Genomic DNA, 19,629 nt, shown 5'->3' on the forward strand with positions numbered 1-19,629 from the left:
GATCTCATGTTCACTTTGAGTTGTATGGGAGTTGTGTTAAATTACTGCTTATGAAAACTCAACATTTCCTTATTTTGCTGCTTCACAATAAAAAATTTAACATTACAAAATAATGGGGAACTTTTATTATGAAGAATCTGTAAGACATGAAACGTGTTTATCACCGAATTAGCTAAACATTGTTAGCGACTTCTTTTCAATAAAATCAAGTCTAATAATACAGCAGGGAAGAAGAGTAAAAGCAGAAACAGCCACAGTGAGATGTCGATGAAGAGCTGCAGACAACAGGCTCTTACTGCACCTCTGCAAACAGCTCACCTCTAACAGGTAAACTTCATTTACCTGCCATACCGTGGAACCTTTAGCTGTGAAAAAATCTTCTGCTTTTAAACGTCAACACTCAAGATAAGCTGTCATCAATTAAAGACACAACTTGAAGCGGGTAGTCCTGTTTTAATGCAGAAGCAAATCCCTGCAGCACTGGGCTGACGTGCCGAGTCAAACCAAGTCAAGTCAAGCTAGCACATGAGTGTGGAAAAACAATGTTAGTCTCAAGTAAAGGTCAAACCCCAATCGCAATGGATCCTACATTTCCCATGATGCAAATCAAAAGCATCTTTTGTTAGACCCTCCTTGACCCAATGAACTTGTGGGGAGAGCCCCTTTAATGCAAAAACATCTTCTGAACTTTTGAGTGTCATTTTGAGACAATATTTTGTTGTTGTGATCTTCACATACTAAAAACGTGGCTGGTTAATAGTGCAGATGTACAGCCTACATGTAGCCCATATGGGTGACCATACTATATATGTGAATCGTTAAACTCTAAACAATAATCAAAATGATAGATGAGCTACATATGCCATTACCTCCACTATTATCTTCAACTTAATTACTCAACTATACGCATCTTGTGGGTTTTATTTGCCTTTTCTCTCCACATCCAAGTGTTTTATTTGATCTCTGATTTCCAGTCTGCTCTCACAATGATACATGTTCCCAGAGGGGATCAGTTCCTTTTCAACTCATGTCACCTCTTTCATTTTTCCAAACAGTTCCTCTGAGGGACAGAAGAAAAGTACAGCGGCGGTTGAGCAAGCATGCAGTCAGAATTGGGCCTTCAACAATGGCTCCATCTGTAGCCGACTATCTGGCAGTGCTAACCCACAACATAATCAAGCTGTGACAGATGGCAGCGGCACTGCAGGGAATTCAGTGCAGGATTGTGTGCATACAAGTGTGACATCAATAGAAATGTGAAAATTATTCAGGGTGATGCAGGTGTGACTGTGTACATGCACATAGAAGTAGCAGTGTGTCACATGTGCTCATGTGTGTACAGTATGTTTAGTTCATGTTCTAATTTGAAACCTTACACAAGCCTCATAAAGAAGGAAAGAAAACACTGTCCATACTCTGAACCTCACAATGCTGATAGACACAAACACAAAGTCTCACCTCTGTTGGTGTTTTCGATGAAGCCGTACTTTGGAGGACTGACGAGCCAAATCAGCAGGTCCTTCCTGGGCGTGTCCAGGTCTGACACAATGATGTGATTAGTAGATAGCTGCACTCGGCCGCCTTCCTGGACCTAAACAACAAAATACTAAAATAAGTCCTGATGTCTTTTTCCTCTGCAGATCATTTGTCACATCGACATGTTGTTGACAGTGTGGGGTTCATTTATCACAACGAAGTAAAGGTGAGAATCTAAATAGCCAGACCGTTGGATATAAGAAAACACGTTAGGCCTCTTATTTCCCCCACCTCATCAGAAGAAAGAGTCCAAACTAACAACTCTCAATGTTTTTTTCTTTTACACATTAGCTGGTTTTAACTGTAATAGGAACACAGCAAACTTAGTTCTGCTCGAACTTAGTGTTAGGGAGTGATCAGAGAAGATGCAGCACAGCCAGGCTGCACTAAATTAAAGGTGTTTACAACAAGAATAGGCAATGAAATAAGGGGTCCAACAGCTGAATAAATACCCAGACACAACCAGAGCCAGGATTCAGTTAAAAGATTTTTGCTCACATGTTTCAATGACTGCTTGCAAGAACTGTATCTGTTGGTTACTATACACATCTTCTAGAGATGCGCGATAACGTCGGCACGTCATTGGTGTCAGCCGATATCGGCTATCAAATGAACGATCAGAACCGGCCAACATGCTTTTTCTTATTTTGCACAATTAATGATTACATACCCTGAAAAGCATTGTATTTCAGCCCGGTGGTACAGTGGTTAGCATTAGGCCGTTTCCACTGAAGAAGTTCCTGGTACTATTTGGGGGGCAGGAACTTTACAGGAACGTCCTCTCGCTCGACCCCCTCAACTGCCGTGTCCCCACTGAGAGGGCGGAGTAGGAGGAAGGTTCCTGTAAAGTTACCAGGTTCTGGATGTGATGTAATCGTTCCGCGACCATTTTGACCGGGGCGACGTGGCAAAGAAACAAACAAAGAAGAACAACAAAGAAGAAGAAGCAGAAGTATGAAGCAGAAGTAAGAAGGGTTTCTGGCGTGTCTCTTTCTTGCTTTTCTTCTTACAACTCCTTTTAAAAATGCGACTCCTCGTCTGCTGAGTTCTAAAAATGCCAGCTATTTTGTCGCTTTCTGTTGATGTCACATCCCTCCTTGAATATATCCAATCAGCACCAAGTAAACCCCAAGTCCCACCCAGGAGTTTTTCAGGTCAGTTCTGAGTACCTACTTGGATTTTTTATTTTATATACTTTATTAATCCCCCTGAGGGGAAATTCAATTTTTTCACTCTGTTATCATTATCACGCAGGTCCCACATACACACACATGCACAAACAGGACCTATACATGCACAAAGTGGAGAGATGTCAGAGTGAGGGGACTGCCATGATCAGGCACCCCGAGCAGTTGGGGGGTTCAGTGCCTTGCTCAAGGGCACCCCGGCAGTGCCCAGGAGGAGAACTGGCACCTCTCCAGCCACCAGTCCACGCTCCACATTTGGTCCGGATGGGGACTTGAACAGGCGACCCTCCGGTTCCCAACCCAAGTCCCTATGGACTGAACTACTGTAAAAGTTCTGGAACTCTGTCCTTCGGGGGTGGTTCCTGCGGTGGAGACAGGCACCAACGGCCCCAGCCCCGTAAAATTACCCCGAAGTTCCTGCGGTGGAAACGGGCCTATTGTCACCTCACAGCAAGAGGGTTCCTGGTTCAAACCCAGGCTGGGGAAGCCTTTCTGTGTGGAGTTCATGTCAGCGTGGGTTTCCTCCAGGTGCTCCAGCTTCCTCCCACAGTCCAAAGACATGCAGGTTAATTGGTGACTCTAAATTGTCCGTAGGTGTGAATGTGAGTGTGAATGGTTGTCTGTCTCTATGTGTCAGCCCTGTGATAGTCTGGTGACCTGTCCAGGGTGTACCCTGCCTCTCGCCCAGTGTCAGCTGGGATAGGCTCCAGCCCCCGTGACCCCTAACTGGATAAGCGGTTACGGAGTGTGTGTATGCTGGTGGGCCATCATGATAAGAGTATGCATGTATAGTATGATGTTAATTCCACTACAGATCGGCCATTGGTCAAATAAGTTGTTACATATTGGTATATATCCCTAATTTCTTCCCATCTCATACAATAACACCAACTCCTATTTCCACTCCAGATTTTTATCTGATTAGAGTTCATTTATTCATTTCAGAATCATCAGAATATCTCAACTCCTGACTTTACTGCTAAGATGCTAGTTCTGATCATGATCTTGGCTTTTCTTTTTATTCATTCATGAAATGTCCTTAACCGCTTATCCTTTTAGGGGTCCTGGACAGGTCACCAGACTATCACAGGGCTGACACATAGAGACAGACAACCATTCACACTCACATTCACACCTACGGACAATTTAGAGTCACCAGTTAACCTGCATGTCTTTGGACTGTGGGAGGAAGCTGGAGCACCTGGAGGAAACCCACGCTGACACGGGGAGAACATGGTGACTCTGCAGAGAAGGGCTCCCCACCCTGGGGTTTGAACCCTTCACGCCAGGAACCCTCTTGCTGTGAGGCGTCAATGCTAACCACTGCATAACCATGGCGCCCTGGTGACCCTGATTTGATTTGAACACGCAACCTTCTGAGAGGAGGTCGTTTTGGCTGTACAAAAATGATAAAACATACAATTTTGAGACTTCATTCTGAATCCTAAGAGGAAATTAGACAGGCCAAGAAAGTTAGCAAATGATTAAGTGCTGCTAGAGGTTTGTTCTCTGGGAGTTGCTTCCACCTATATAATGTTCCTTTCAGTGTCACAAAACAAATAATACTGTAACCACTGGAGAAGTTCCACTTTGTGCTCTTGTTGTGAGATCATTCTTACATAAAAGAAAAGCCTCCCAGCTAACTGAAGCAGATGTTTTAAAGTAGAGACCTCTGAGAACTTACTTTATATCTCCTAGGAGGGGCGGTTCTGCAGTGCTAATACAGTATTCATCCCTGAGGGTGGCTCTGCAGTGTGAACCAGTGTAACCCTCATTAGCTCTGACATCATCTTTACCCTCCTCCACCATGTGCCCTACACAGCTCTCTCAGAGTGTGTTCTTGTGCTCCCTCCAAGACATATTTCATATTCTTTAACTGCCCAAAGAAAAGAAGGCGATGATGGAGGAGAGATAAGTTAGTGGGATTGGTTAACTGAAGCATCTGATGGATATTTGATGAGCGAGAGGAAGAGGGGAGTCCCAGTATTTAGCTGAGAAGAGTAACAGTTGTGTGATGTATCAAACAGACAGTCCATCTTAGACTATGAGGATGCTTTTCTGTGATCACTTTCTTTTAAGATGCTCTCTCCCTGATAAAAAAAGAGAATGCAAACCCTTAAGCACAGAGATATTGGAGGAACTACACTGCTCATCTTCACAGTTTAACACCATGTCAGTTAAACTTCAGGGATATCAATGTGTCCATTCAGGAAGCACAAGTGATTGTGAATCAGTTTCAGCTGCTTTGGTCGCAATCAGCTGGACAGGGCTGTAGAAGAGCATCAACCCAGCAGCAGGACCTGTATCTGCTCCTTTGTGTGAGGAGGAACAGGAGGAGCACTGCCAGAGCCCTGCAAAATGACCTACAGCAGGCTACTGGTGTGCATGTTTCTGACCACACTGTCAGAAACAGACCATGAAGGTGGCATGAGGGCCCCATGTCCTCTAGTGGGACCTGTGCTCACAGCCCAGCACCGTGCAGCTCGACTGGCATTCACCAGAGAACACCAGAATTGGCAGGTCCGCCAGCGGGGCATTGGGAGGAGACCCCCCAGGACACCATCCGCCGACTCATCAGGAGCATGTCCAGATGTTGTCGGGTATGCGTACAGACACGGGGAGGCCGTACACACTACTGAGTCACATAAAAAACACATAAAAAACACACACATCAAAAAATTCACACAAGTTGGATCAGCCTGTGATTTCAGTTTTTTTACTTCAAATTTCGGTGTGATTATGAAACCAGCTCTCAGTGGGCTGATGATTTTAGTTTCCATTGACTGCTGTTACGTCATTTTGTTCTCAATAAATTACACAATGTACTTTAGTAAATATTTTTAACTTGAATAATTCGTTCATCAAGATCTGATATGTGATTTAAGTGTTCCCTTAATTTTTTTGAGCAGTGTATTTGGACCATTTACTTACCACCACCAGATTGTAAAAAAAAAAAGTAAAAGTTTGTACTTAAAATAAACTTTAAAACATTATGTATGAAAGTACTCAACGCATTAAAAATATCCTCTGTGACAGAACTGGTGTGACATTGACGCAGAGCCCGAAGTGACACCTTCACAATGTTTGTTTTGTTCAACTAAGACTGTAAACCACAATAATATAATTATTAAAAGGAAAAGTGGCAAATCTTTATTTAAGAAGCTGGAGTCATGAAATATTTTACATGAAAAATGACTTAAATAAAAATTTTGTGTCAAACAACTAATTGATTAATCAACTATCCATTTCCTCTGCACTGGTATAAACTGTTGGGTAGTTTAATTTAGTGCGAAATATCATATTTTATGAGCTCTTTGTATGTTTTGTGCGCAAAAATATTAATTTGTAAAGTACCTAAAGCTGTCAGATAAATATAGTGGAGCAAAAAGTACAATATTCACCTCTGAAATGTAGAGTAGAAGTAGAAAGTGACATGAAAAGGCTCAAGTATTAGGGCCACAAATTTGTACTTAAGTATAGCTCTTGAATAACATTTCACCACTCTCAGTAGCAGGGTTGGTCTGAGGCTTTCTGAGGGACAGAGTGTGACAGTGTGCGATGGTTTCCTCTGCTTCATTTGTCTCGTTAATGACTGTTTCTGAATCCTGCAGCTGCTTTAAAAAAAACCCCTCTAAAGAGTGTTTGAGGATTTCAGTCTCTTATGAGCAGGCAGGGTAATGGAGAGGAAATAACAGTGTGCAGTTTGTGTGTACAAGACTGTTTGTGTACTGTATCATCCATAAAACTGTAATCTTTTATATATTAGGATCATTTTAGAATTGGGCCTGTGTGTGTGTGTGTGTGAGTGCAGCCTTGTTCTGCTCATGTGTGTGTACACTGTATGTAAGTGTGTGACTACCTTGATGCCACTGCGGACTGTGACCACCGGCGGCTGTCTGGGCGTGGAGGTGATGGTGATGGTGCACATCTGGTTGTCAAGGCGATTGTTGTCTCCGTCATACACAACAAAGTGGAAGATGTCTGTGACTGGCTGGCTGCCCGTCTCTAAGGAAGTGATGTACCTGGTGATGGAGAGGTTTGATAACAGAATCATTGACATTAACTGCATGTTGTTTAATAACTAATTTGTTTGATACAATAACTGTGTTTTAATGAATACATAAATATCTGTTTATGTGTCTAATCCTGGCCTGATAAGAGGACTTGGGAAAGCTTTGCATTAGCCCTCCCAAAGCGATGCAGCTGCTAATCTCTGCGAAGCTCAAATAAAATTGAAATCCATACCAGCATACTCTCCTCTAATCCCATTTAATTCTCATAAAACAATTCCCGGCTCTTGTTTGTACGAGCCAGCACCGCAGAGACAAAACTAATACAGGCGATTTGAAGATTGCCCCCCGAGGATCGTCCTGCGCTAAAGCTAATCAGGGCCTGCATTATGGAAATGAAGCAGTTAGCATGTGAATATTTATATTTCATCTTAGCGCTCCTCGTGTGGGGCCTCAGTACCTCTTGCAGGTAATATCAGAGTGATGCTAATTGGTGTTGCTTATGCCAACAGGCTGAGCCACTGAATGCAATGTGGAGGAAGGATACTAAATGATTCCCTGCTAATTCATTTGTTTTCTTACTGGGTTTCGGTAATATTTGTAAAGCTCTTGTCTCGTAAGGAGAAACGTTAGATTGAAGGAAAACAAAATGTCTCAGCGAGCTATTACAACTTCCTCCTCTGCTGTGATGCTGAGGGGGAAACGATCCCCACCGACTCAGGCTGCAATCAGAGAAATTGATCACAACTACGACTGCAGCAAGAAGAACCATCGAAGCCCTTTTTTTATCTCTTACAGAGAGGATCCAACACCAGACTTTTTCCTTTAAAAGAGCCTCTTTATTAGAGGCCCACACATCTTGTCAAAAACATATCACTCTTTTCTGCTCTTCACTTTAATCTAAGTGGTTTTCATGTTTTATATTTTGTTGAAGGATTCTACACTCCTCTGAAAAACTTTTTAAAACTCAATATGTCTGCAGGTCAGGGTGATAATGAAGTCCCAAAACAAACTGGGAACCACATTCATGGTTGCTGAAAAGTTGTCATCATGAGGGAGCTGTTAACAGAACGCTGAGCATTTTTTTTTCTTACTGAAGGACTAAAAAAGGTGCTAATTCACTCTCCTCTCTCCCATGGACCCTCATGAACCTTTATTGCTTATACAACGACTGCTTCTGGAAACGACTGAGGGTTTTTGAAAGTCATTTTTGGTTAATAGCTTCAGGTTTTATGCTGATATTCTGCTTTTACAAGCCTCTGAAGTAGCATTTAAACCATCATGGGAAACTAAAACCCTGCACTGAAACCAAGGATATTCTTTTGGGCACTTTTCATTGCAAGTCTTTAGAGACTCTCGCCTTTGAAGCTGAGTGAAATATTTCCAGATCACATCAGAATTATTTCTCTTGTCAACTAAAAAAGAGGAATATTTACCAAGAGACGAGTATCAATTAAAGCCAAAATAGAGCAAAACATCAGGCTGACATTGGTGGAAATCAGAAAATGTTCCTGGGGTCATATTTGGTTTTGATATGAAGCACTTTTCAGGATTGTATGAATTCATTCTGCATCATGGATGTACCAACGGACTGTCTGTTGTCCCTCCTACCTGATCCTGTGCTTGTTGATGTCCTCCATGGAGAAGGAGGAGTACTCCCTCAGCTCCTGGTGCTCCTGCTGGGACTGGCTCCGGGTCAGGATGCCATACATCGGCACCGACACCAACTGGATCTGAATCTGGTCGTCTGGGGACGTGTCGTCCTGCGAGAGACAAAACACTGTCACTGTGGTACGGATGTGTCGAATATTATTCTGCCTTTGCCCCACATGTTGAGGAACACAAGTTCTACAGCCTTAAAACTTTTTACTGTGATCCCAAATTTATCTTCTCACGGAGAAATAACAAATACATTAGATAAGAACACCAACAGTCTACAGCTGGACAGTAAACAAGACAAACCTTTAAATAACAGCTGCCTCTTTTTCAGGGTTTGAAATTTTAATGGATAAGGAAAACACTAATTGCCAATAACAGCTCACTGCCTGATTTATATGTTAATATTATACTGCTAATGTAAAACGCATTTGCAGATGCTCCAGGTTAAGCAATATATAAGGTATAATGTAGTTAAATGGTATATATTTTACATTTCAGAGTGCTAAGCGCACACACAGGCTTTGCTTTGCTTCCTGCTAAAAGAAAGTGACATATATTACATGTAAAATGAGAAATGTGTTGTTGTTTTTTTTAATATTATGGAAAAACATTCTGAAAGCAATTACATATAATCTGATATATTTAGGACACATACTTATATTTTTCTTTGTCAAAGACATTCAGTGCTGTCTAATGCTAATCTTGCATTCACTAGCATTTTCTCCAAAATAAAACCTGACATACTGTTGTAACTTTCTACGAAAAGAAATGTAAAGACTATGAAAAATATATTTTTGAACAAAAAGAAAACTCTATACATTTATAGCTATAATCGATTTCCGTTCACTCACAGTGTAAGCCAGGTGCGAGCGCCTGATCACAGTGCTGCTCTTCTCGCCCACTTCCAGTGACAAAGTGGCTGCCGGGTCCCGTTGCGGCCCGTCGCCCCCGGCGCCCAGCACTGCCACCTGCACCACTGTGGTCGCCATGGAGATGCCGTCGCTAACGGAGAAGGTGATGCCATCGTCCTGGGTGTTGAGGCCAGCGTGTTGGTAGAGCAGAACGTTGCGTGTGATGTCGCTGAAGGTGAAGGTGTCACCTGAGGGAATGGAGAAGGTGTGAGCTGAGGTGTGTGTGCTTGTGTGTCTCCAGTTTGACTGTTGGCTAGAGTCCCTGTTTGTTATTCTGCATAACTACTAAGTTTTCTGTGTGACTACTGAATTTTCTGTGTGACTATGGAGTTTTTTTGTGTGACAATAGTTTTCTGAGTGACTACTAAGTTTTAGTGTGACCACTGAATTTTCTGAGCGACTACTAAATATTCTGTGTGACTACTGAGTTTCGAGTGTGACTACTGAATTTTCTGAGTGACTACTAAGTGTTCTGTATGTCTTCCAATTTGTCTGTGTGACGATTGCATTTTTTGTGTAACTACGAAGTTTTCCATGTTACTGCTAAGTTTTTTGAGAACTACTGAGTGTGTTCATCAGTCTGTGACTCAAGATTTTATAGTGATGGACAACTTCATAACTACAAAATAAGTACAAGTTTTATGAGTGAATAAGGACAAAACCCTGAGAGTAACCGATGTTTAGAGGCCCAAAAGAATCTTCCATAAATCTGAGCCTTCCAAGCTGCTTGCTGTCATTTTGCACACCTTACAGTTAAACTCCAACTATGAGTATTATATCTTCAGTAATAAAAATACGTTGACCTATATAACATCATGATGTGGGCGTGTGCTGTTGATATGCAACTGCATTTTGAATTATTTGCAGATTTAAGAAGATGTGATGAGCTCTGCTACGCTGCTTCATCTATTCAGTGGACCTCCACTAAATGAGCTATAAATGAATGATGTGAAAATGTAGTGAAAAAACAGATCGTTGAGGAAATATTGAGCTATTGACAATGTGTAAGTGGGCAGGTTTTAAAAAGAGGAAGATGTAGATGAGCATCCTTGTCTGACACTGCTGAATGAAGTTCAGACAGTGGAGGAGAGAGCAGCAAGAGGATGTAGATACATATAAACATACCAATCTGTTTGTTGTTTTATGAGTACCACAATAATCTGTGAATGTTGCCACTCGTACAGCATGTTTATTTGCATCACACGGAGCTTGTAGTAATTAAAGGTTTTGTGTTTTCTAAAACAAACAGAATCATAAACCTTTAACATCCTTAAATGGTCAAAATCTACCAGAACAGCTGGAGGAAATAGTGACAGCAGATTCCTGATATTTGCCTACTTGTTACGTGGTCAGTCAGTAGCTGTGACATTACCAACTTTCCATTTGTCTGTATGTGTCTATCATCTCACCATTGGTCATGCTGGTGTGTGTGTTTCCGTCGGTCTTAATCAGCTCTCCGTGGACGGGAGCCTCCACCAGCTCAAACTCCAGCTCATCTGGAGCTGTGTCAGCGTCGCTCACTGCCAGCTGCTGACCGCCTACACACACACACACACACACACACACACACACAAAGCAAGAGGAAAGACGTGTTAAGAGAGATGAAGCAAGAGAAGGAGAAAATTAACTGTCTGTACCAGACTGTAAACACACACACACACACACACACACACATGGCTCTTTCTTCAGAATTGTTGCTCACCAGGGTCGTACTTCAGAGCTCATTACCTCACACAGACCACTTCATCACTTACTGGACCCCTTCACCACAAGGCTGTCTGCTCAGAAATGTGTATTTGTGTGTGTGTTTTCTCTTACCTATGGTGGCCTGTCCTCCCAGGCTGACCTCCAGCAGCGGGTCCAGAACCTGAAACACCGGCGGCTGCTGATGGTTCGACAGCAGCAGGACGGCAAAGTCCAGCTCAGGAGTGGTGTGTTCACCGTCTGACACTGAAACACAGATACAGGACAAAGGAAACAATGAGAGCGAACACGCAAAACAGAGAAACACACACACACACGCACACAAAGAAAAATAAGGGAATTAATCAGATAAGCAAAGACTTACTAAAACACACACACACACACACACACACACACCTCTGATGCTAATTATCTCCCCAGCTCCTTGACTAACGAATATTTATAAGGATATAACTGGGGAAAAAACCTAATCAGCTTCCTTGAGACCACACGCTTAACACAAGATTGTTAATAAGAGAAATAACAAAAAATACAATTGCAGAAGCCGTGATTAAAATATCTCCATGAATCAATTAAGCAAACTGCTGAAACAATTTATCAGGGATTCAGGTAGAATTTCGTTACACTCATTAAATGCTTTTCTGCTTTCGTGGCTCCCCTTGTGCCTTCTACACATGATCTAAAAAACAAAACAAAACAAAACCAGACAAACAAAACAAAATAACATAAAAAAGAACAACTAACCAAGACATTACAACAAGCCAATTATCACATATAGAAAGATGTGATTTATTAGCTCATTTTTCAAACGTTTGTGCATTGTCCTGATTTCTTGTGGTGAAAAATTAAAAAGTTTGGTTCAGAAAAGGAAATTAATGAGTTTAAAAATATTTTCTTTTCTTTTTGAATAAATATTAACAGAAGTGTGTCTTAACAGCGAAATGTGGATTTTCACTGTGATGCTTATTATAGAAAAATTACCAAAAGTTATGAGAGACAAAGTCGAAAGGTTGTGGAGAGCAAGAAAAATTAAGGTTTAAAGCATCATTTTGAAGCCCTGAGCTAACGCTGGCACAGTGTTATTTTGTTTTCAGGTTGCTCAAACGTACGTGTAGTTCTCAAGGACGCCTTGAGGGAACTGGTCCAAGTAGAGTTAACTAGTTTAACTCAGCATAAATAAACACTGCACAGGATGTACAGGCAAAATTTTGATCTGCACAGTAACCATCAGTGGCCATTTGTGTAGTGGGGCTGCAGCTAATGAGTTTTGCATTAATGTCACTTAATCTTTCACTTGCTTTTTTAAAGAATCAGTTAATAGTTTGGTCCACGAAATGTAAGAAAACTAACTAACAGGTTATGCTTTTCATTTCTTTCTTTCTGTCTGCCTATTTGCACGTTCATGTCTTTTTGTTCTGTCCATTACATTTCCCAGAGCTCAAAGTGGACCAGCAGGCCAATACTAAAAAATAAGACATTTTAATGTGATAGCAAGGAGAAGCAGCAATTTCTTTCATTTAAGAAACTAGAGAATGTTTGGCATCTTTTCCTAAGGACTGACTTTACTTAATAATTTAAATGGTCAGCCAATCAGCTGACAGATTATTTCAATACAACATTCCCCTCTGGGATGTGGAGTTGAAATATAACCTTACACAAACTGTAAATGCTCAAGTTAAGTACAAGTACCTCAGAAGGACTCGGGTAACTGAGCAATGAGTAATTGACTGTTGTTGCACTTTCTACTGGCCGCGAACAAAAGCCATCTTTAGTTTCCTCTTAATAACAGAAGTGAAGCAGGATGGATGGAGGATAAAAGCATCAGAGACTACCACGCTTGTGTGTGTGTGTGTGTGTGTGTGTGTGTGTGTGTGTGTGTGTGTGTGTGTGTGTGCGCCTCAAGGCCTACACTAAAGCGAAAAGCACTTTGGTGACTTCTCTGAACACCCATAAACACTAATTTCCCAGCTTCTGTTGAGGATTGAGGCAAAGTGCAGTGGCACTTTATAACACGTGAAGTAAACAGAGGAGACTCGGTCTAATCCATAGACTGTATATAAAGATGGACAACACATCTCCATTTATCCCCACTGTGCAAAAATGAGGCCAAAATATCCCAGGTATGGCCAGGGACATTTTATGCTGGCGATGTCATTTGTAGCCAGTGGCAACCGCTGCGGTGTCGAGTTCCTGCTGAAACACCCACCCAACCCAATGGCGAGCAGCGCCATCGATCGTGAGCTTGATCATACATGAGTGTGATAAGAACTACCTAAAATGACAGAAACCATCTTTGGGAAAAATCTATAGTTTGACCCATGCCCTATGCGCTAGCGTGGAGTGGGCAGGGTTAATGACCTGTACTGCAGCCAGTCACCAGGGGGCGATCAAGATGTTTTGGCTTCATTTTTAGGAGGCTGTCATGTCGTCCATCTTTCTTATACAGTATAAAGGTCAGAGAGCCAGAACATACAATCACAGATCTGAAGATCACAGTCAAGACACATCAGCGCAAAAGTGATAAGTGTAACTCAGAGCGAAGTGACCGAGGTGAAATGCAGGAAAAGAAAGGAGAGATGTAGTGTGGAAAAAAGAGGATGGCAAAAGAGAAAAATAGGGAAGAGGTGAATTTCCGAGCTCAAAGAAGATGAGAGCAAAAGTGTGCAGGAAAGAAGAGAAAAGGCGAAGGAGTCGAGCAGAAGACAAGACGAGACAAAGCTGTAGATGAGACAGAGAAAATCCCAAAGGAGGGAAAGACAAAGGACATTTATGGTGAAGATTAAAAGGAGGAGAAGGGAAAAAGGGAAGGAGCGAATGCTAGAAAGATGTAAGCAAAGGTGGAAAGTGCAGAGGACAGAGAGGACAGGAACAGGAGAGAACAGGAGAAAATTGAGGTCAGAAGAGGAGCAAGACACGGAGAGGGGAGAGGAAGGAAATAATCAAAACCAGAAAGTTGAAAACACAACAGAGGGGGAGAAAAGAAGAGATGGAGGAGAGAGAAGACGAATATAGCCAGGAGAAGATTAAGGATGGAGAAGGAAAATGAGACTGATTATGGAGTGGATTTAACGAGGAGAACAAGAGAAGAGATGGAAGAAAAATGTGTAGGATGAAGGAAAAAGAGGAGAGAGGAAACAATTTGCCTCTTCCATTTCCTCCTCCTCTCTCTAAATTAAAGAAGATGAAGTACTTACCTGTGAAATAGACGCTCAGTGATTCCGGCAGACCTGTTGGGGTTAAAAAAGAAAACTTTCAGAGCTGTGAGGTGATAAAAGTAAAAAACAGTGGATTCAGGCGGAGCTGACAGGGTGTTGCAGCGCATGTAAAAACTGAACGGATGCTGCTATAATGCATAAAAGTCAGGAGGCAGTGTGGATGATTTACTGATGCAAAGCTTTCCGCCGGAGCTCCACAAACCCAGATTAAGGGAAACTAAAGTCATCTTTGATGTTGGATTATGGGTTATCTTTCGGTGTGTACGTCTCTTAAAAAACAGCTAAGATTTACTTTGAAAAATGTCTCACCCGCCCTCAAATCGCTTTTAAACAGTTAAACTCCACTCTTCCTGTTCAAATATTCATCATGTATACTTTGTCTGTCATTAACAGCTTAGTGATAGAACATGTGCTTCAGGATTGTACAACTAAGGGCAGAAAAAAACTAAAGAGTTCTGCAAAATGGCTGGAAACTTTCACAATTTAAAGAGTGTTGGCTGACTGAACCCGGTTTCAGTTGACAAGATAATATGACTTGTACAAAATAATTTTCTGCACCAATTGTGTACTGAATCATCATCAAGATAAGAGCTCTCTAAGATGAAATACAGGCACAATGTAAAAGCCTTGCTTGCTACTATTACAAAGAGGACTTGTGCAGAAATAGCAGGATTTTCATCCATTAGACATTACAAGGAGGTAATTTTCTGTTATGCTCCAGAGAAACCTGGCTGCCACACTGGTGCAGAGTAAATTTATCAGGGATGAAAGCTATAATATCTGCTACAGTATTGGAACATTATGTAACAGCACTGTAACAAGTTCTTGGTAAATGTCCTTCGAAATATTGTACATTGAAGCAGCAAGGTTTAAATAGCAGGATGTTTTAGTTCCTATGGATCAAGCTACAAATCAAGACTTCTATACTTTCTCTTAAACAAGCTTGTGCAAACCTGCTGCTTCCAGCTTTGGAACATCACAAAACTCAAATCAATGCTATCAACCAGAGATCTAATTTCTAATCCATACCCTAATTTTTTCACACCAAGACTACTGCAGTGCCGTTTTCTGCTGTCTCAGCCAAGCAGCCCTCTCCAGCCTGTAACTTGTGCTGCAGCCAGGGTCTTTAAGACCCCCTCTGGTGAAAATTAACTTTTTAACCTTGTTAACATGTCCATATGTTTCTTTTTTTATATGCTACACGACAGCAAAATAAGCAGCCGCTGCCATGGCTGAGCATTTCCCCCTCTGAACTCACGTGCAGCCTACTAATGAGAGTCTCAAGAGCGTCTGTCACTAATGTAAACCAGAATTACCGCCTCCCAGTTTTACACCTCCGTCCACCAGTGTTGTACAATAAAGAGACTCAAAACACAGGATTGGACATTTGAGGGTTCACTCGTGTGAAAGCGAAAGAATTCGTACATCATGACAATTTAAAGTGTCTGACAAACAAGCGTCAAAAAAGGTGTTTCCTGTCACTTAGGCTGCTGTTTTCCTGTAATTCAGACAACCAGCTCCAAGAACTATTGCTTCTCCTCACACAACCAGATTTGGCCAGAATCATGCCAGGTCATTTAGCTGAAGTCATGTCAAGATAATAGGTTAATGCCAGGTCTCATACACTATCCCACTCAAGTTTCTCTCACAGTTTACACCCATGTCTGTGAAAACATGGATGCTTCACATACATCCCCCGAGTTTCAAGGTGGGCAACCAAGATTAGTGTCACCAATTGAAGGTGTTCTTGAGATATCGTGTTCATGAGAATGAGAAGGATTCAAGGTCACACTTAGTCTCGCCACCAGACAATCAGAGATCTCCGCCTTCTGATAGTCTGGGGACACTCCTTTCTAATGTAAACAGCCGGCAACAAAGCAACGCCTCTTGCATTTTTGAAAAGAACACGCCTTCCCGGAAATGTGCTCTCCCCCTTTTCTCGTCCGCAAGGAAACAAACACACAGAGAGCTTGAAAATGGATGCAGAGAGATTTAACTCCGTTTTATCAAACGTGTGCTCAGTCCACAAGATTGTGGAAATGAAGGACTTACAATGACTTGAGCCATTTTGTGCCGCTACACGTGTTTCTAGTCGGACTATGTTTACGAGCACAAGAGTTCAGCGAGCCACCGAAGGACCGCCCTGCGGATTTACTATTGGTTCTGCAACATAGGGAGTTTTTTTTTTAAATCTGAGATTGTATCCGCCCATCTAAACACAAAATCAGGGAGAAAGACATCAGTCTTTAGAAAAGCGAAGCATCTAAGGGTCACAGTGACTGTGACCTTTGACCACCAAAATCGAATTAGTTCATTGTTGAGTCCATGTGAACATTTGTGCCAAAATTGAATTTCCTCAAGGAGTTCTTGAGATACGGACATGGCTACTGCTGGCGCTGAGTCATGAAGACTAAAAACAATCCTATCAGCTTGGTGGAGGTTATAGTTTTACATTTTGCAAGTTAAGTTTCACTTGTACTTCAACTTCTCAGAGCTGGCGATCGGGAGCAAGGTTTATTTAACGTTAGAAAAACATTATTAGCTGTTTGATGACACAGTCAAACCGAGGGCTCATATTATCTACAGGTAAGGCTATTTTGCATATTCATAGCTCAGCAAATACTAAATGAGGCAAAGATGTAGAATAAAGATAGTAAATTTGCTTCGTCCAGGGTCCACTTTTGCAAAATGACAGAAAGCCACAGGCAGGTTAACAAACACAACAGCTACGCTCCTCCAGGTGGTTGCTTTTTAATGAACCCTGGGTTTTAACACTTCTGGGGAAAACAGCATTTTCCTTTTATGCACCTTTAACATGGAACAATCTTCAAAAAGCTCTAAAATGAGAAATACTTACATGTATCTATGAATTTAAGGGCATCATAAAGAATGTGTTGAACACTTGTTTTGTTGTGGATTTTTGTATTACATGTTGTATTTGTTGCATTTTAAATGTGTTCTGATTGGCTACTTCCTTGCCCAGGTCTCTACTGTAAACGAGATTTCAATCTCCATGGGACTTTCTGGTTAAATAAAGGTTAAAGAAAAACATCAATAATATTTATTGGTATATATTAATGTTTGCCTGTTTTCAAACTTTGAATGTTTGTCATCCTATCTCATCTATGCCAAGAGGCAATTAAGTTGCAGCAGCCCTGCACAGGTCAGGTGTGCAAAGGGGCAGTCTATGATTTGAGAACATTTAAGGATTAGCCTGGAGTACTGTTGGGGGGTCGGGGGAATCCTCCTTTGGCTCTTTATTTGATGGCCCAGGGCCCATAAGTTGAATATCACTGGTGAAGAGTTACAACTAAGCCATGTGTGAGGGGTGTTTTGGTGGAAAAAACTTCTAAATATATAATTTTAAAGAACAGAAAGATACATTTTTGGGGGTTTAATCAATGCCTGGAAAGGAACTGTAACTAAATCCAGCTGTAGATATCACATTACACCAATCCTCACATCCTTTCATTGGCTCCTCACAAAGTGCAAAATGCACTTCAAGATACTGTCATCACATACAAGGACCTACACGATCTTGCCCCCTCAACCATCTCTGAGCCCTAAACCACTGCAAAGAATCCTCAAAACCCATTTCTATATTTCTATCAACTTGCCTTCCTGGTATAGGGGCTTAAATGTGTTTGTGTCCTCTGTAGGACCTCTACAGATGATGGCAAGTGCACTCAGGTTTAAATCTACCGCTCCCCTACCTCACTTGATAAGTAGCCACTCGTATGACTTCAGAAGCGATGAAAGGTGAACACGGCAAACGCAGGAGTCCCTCACAATCCTCTCTTGTAAATGTACAAATACACTTTGTTTTCAGAAAGCTCTTTATTTCTCCCTGCAGACACTCGGTGAACACCTTTCAAGCTCCAGCCTCTAGTTGTGTTACAGACACCTCTGGCTTATAACACAGTCCAAAAGTGCTCAAATGTTTCTGGAGTAATCACTTCAGCAATTTTCTCTGGCTTGAATGTGAAGAGAGACGAATACTGAAATGATACAGAGGACACTGCACATCTGTCTCTGTAGGATGAGTAGCTCTCCCTGTGTCGACTAAATTGACTGAAAACAATTATGAGAATTGATCGCAGCGCTATGAATAGTAAATCACCTAAAAATAAGACACTATGCTTAAAGTCAACTGGTTTTATGTGTTAAAACCAGAAACCTGATACAGTGTTATGAAGCCAGGGTTACTTATTTAGTCTCCACAGAGAGCGCCTGTGGTGGGCGACGGCAGACTGCTCAGCTCCAGATCAATACATGGCTGCTCAGCTGAAACAGTTCAAAAATAAATCTGGCCACTGCAGCCAGTTCAGATTAATTATATTTGATTTTCAGAAGGTAAACATCCAGAGGCAATTTAATAAGACAAAACAAAAGAACAAACACTCATTAGTGCTTTTTTTGTTTCACTTAAACTTTTCATACCGACTCTGCGTAGGCTTTGGATGTTCTCATCATCAGTGGAGGACGAAGGACTCAGATCTTTAAGTAAAAGTAGTAACACTACAGTGTAGAAATACTATAATACTGCAAGTAAAGTCCTGAATTCAAAACTTAAATAAAAGTACAAAAGTATGAGAATCAAAATATAAGTAAAGTTTCATTTCATCACATCCAGCATTGACGTCTTAATGGTACACCATCCAAAGTCCCGAATAAACTGATTACGTGTACTTGTATTAATCATATTTTCGTTGTAATCACAGTGAGGTTAGGATTTTTTGGTTTGTGAGTGTGTGCATGTGTGTGTGTCTCACCAATGAAGGAGTACTGGTAGAGCTCCTGGAGGTGTGAAGGGGCTTGCGGTGGTCTGTAGATGAGCTTGCCATTGTTGACGTCGGCCTGAGTGAAATGTTTCACGTGTGTGTACGGTCTGTCCCGATGCTCGATCGTACCTGAAGAAAAGCAGCACAGGAAGAGGTTCAAACAGTGGAGGGGTCCTGCACCTGCTCTACGCTGGAGTCATAGATTCAGGCAGTCTGGGGGGCACAAATAACTCATTTGCTCAGCGGACAGAGACAAAGAACCACAGTGTTTTTTTGGACTGATAACACTTCACTAACTGGTGAAAAAGGCAGGAGGCAGAAGAGGAAGAAGCTTTGGGAAAAAGAGCGTTCAGCTCAGAACAAATATCTCAAATCTAATTTCAGAAAATAAAACAGTCATGACAAACTGCCGCTGTTTAATCTGACTCTGTCCTCCTCCTCATTGGCTCTGTTCAAAATGATTGCTACACAGATTTATCAGTCCATTAGTTGATGAATATGACCCATTGTAAATCGTTTTTCTCTTTCATTAGATGGAGAGCTGGAAATGATACAGCAGTCTGTCTGTCAGATGGTCCGACGCTGAAATTAATGGCTCCGGTTCTAAACGCCACATTAAATTCAGC

The 19,629-nt window shown here is 41.6% G+C and overlaps 1 protein-coding gene across 1 annotated transcript in view; it reads right to left on the bottom strand.

Moving 5' to 3' along the window:
- Positions 1–19,629, bottom strand: part of fras1 (Fraser extracellular matrix complex subunit 1) — a 402,098-nt gene that overhangs the window by 60,545 nt on the left and 321,924 nt on the right. The window contains exons 33-40 of the mRNA XM_049578302.1: positions 18,995–19,132; positions 14,202–14,234; positions 11,122–11,253; positions 10,713–10,841; positions 9,244–9,491; positions 8,345–8,496; positions 6,583–6,745; positions 1,459–1,591 (exon numbers count right to left, since the gene is read on the bottom strand). Coding sequence (XP_049434259.1) covers positions 1,459–1,591; positions 6,583–6,745; positions 8,345–8,496; positions 9,244–9,491; positions 10,713–10,841; positions 11,122–11,253; positions 14,202–14,234; positions 18,995–19,132 — 1,128 coding nt within the window. The remainder of the gene's footprint in view (positions 1–1,458; positions 1,592–6,582; positions 6,746–8,344; positions 8,497–9,243; positions 9,492–10,712; positions 10,842–11,121; positions 11,254–14,201; positions 14,235–18,994; positions 19,133–19,629) is intronic.

The sequence above is a fragment of the Epinephelus fuscoguttatus genome, linkage group LG6, assembly GCF_011397635.1.
Source record: "Epinephelus fuscoguttatus linkage group LG6, E.fuscoguttatus.final_Chr_v1".
In the NCBI taxonomy this organism is placed as follows: Eukaryota; Metazoa; Chordata; class Actinopteri; order Perciformes; family Serranidae; genus Epinephelus; species Epinephelus fuscoguttatus.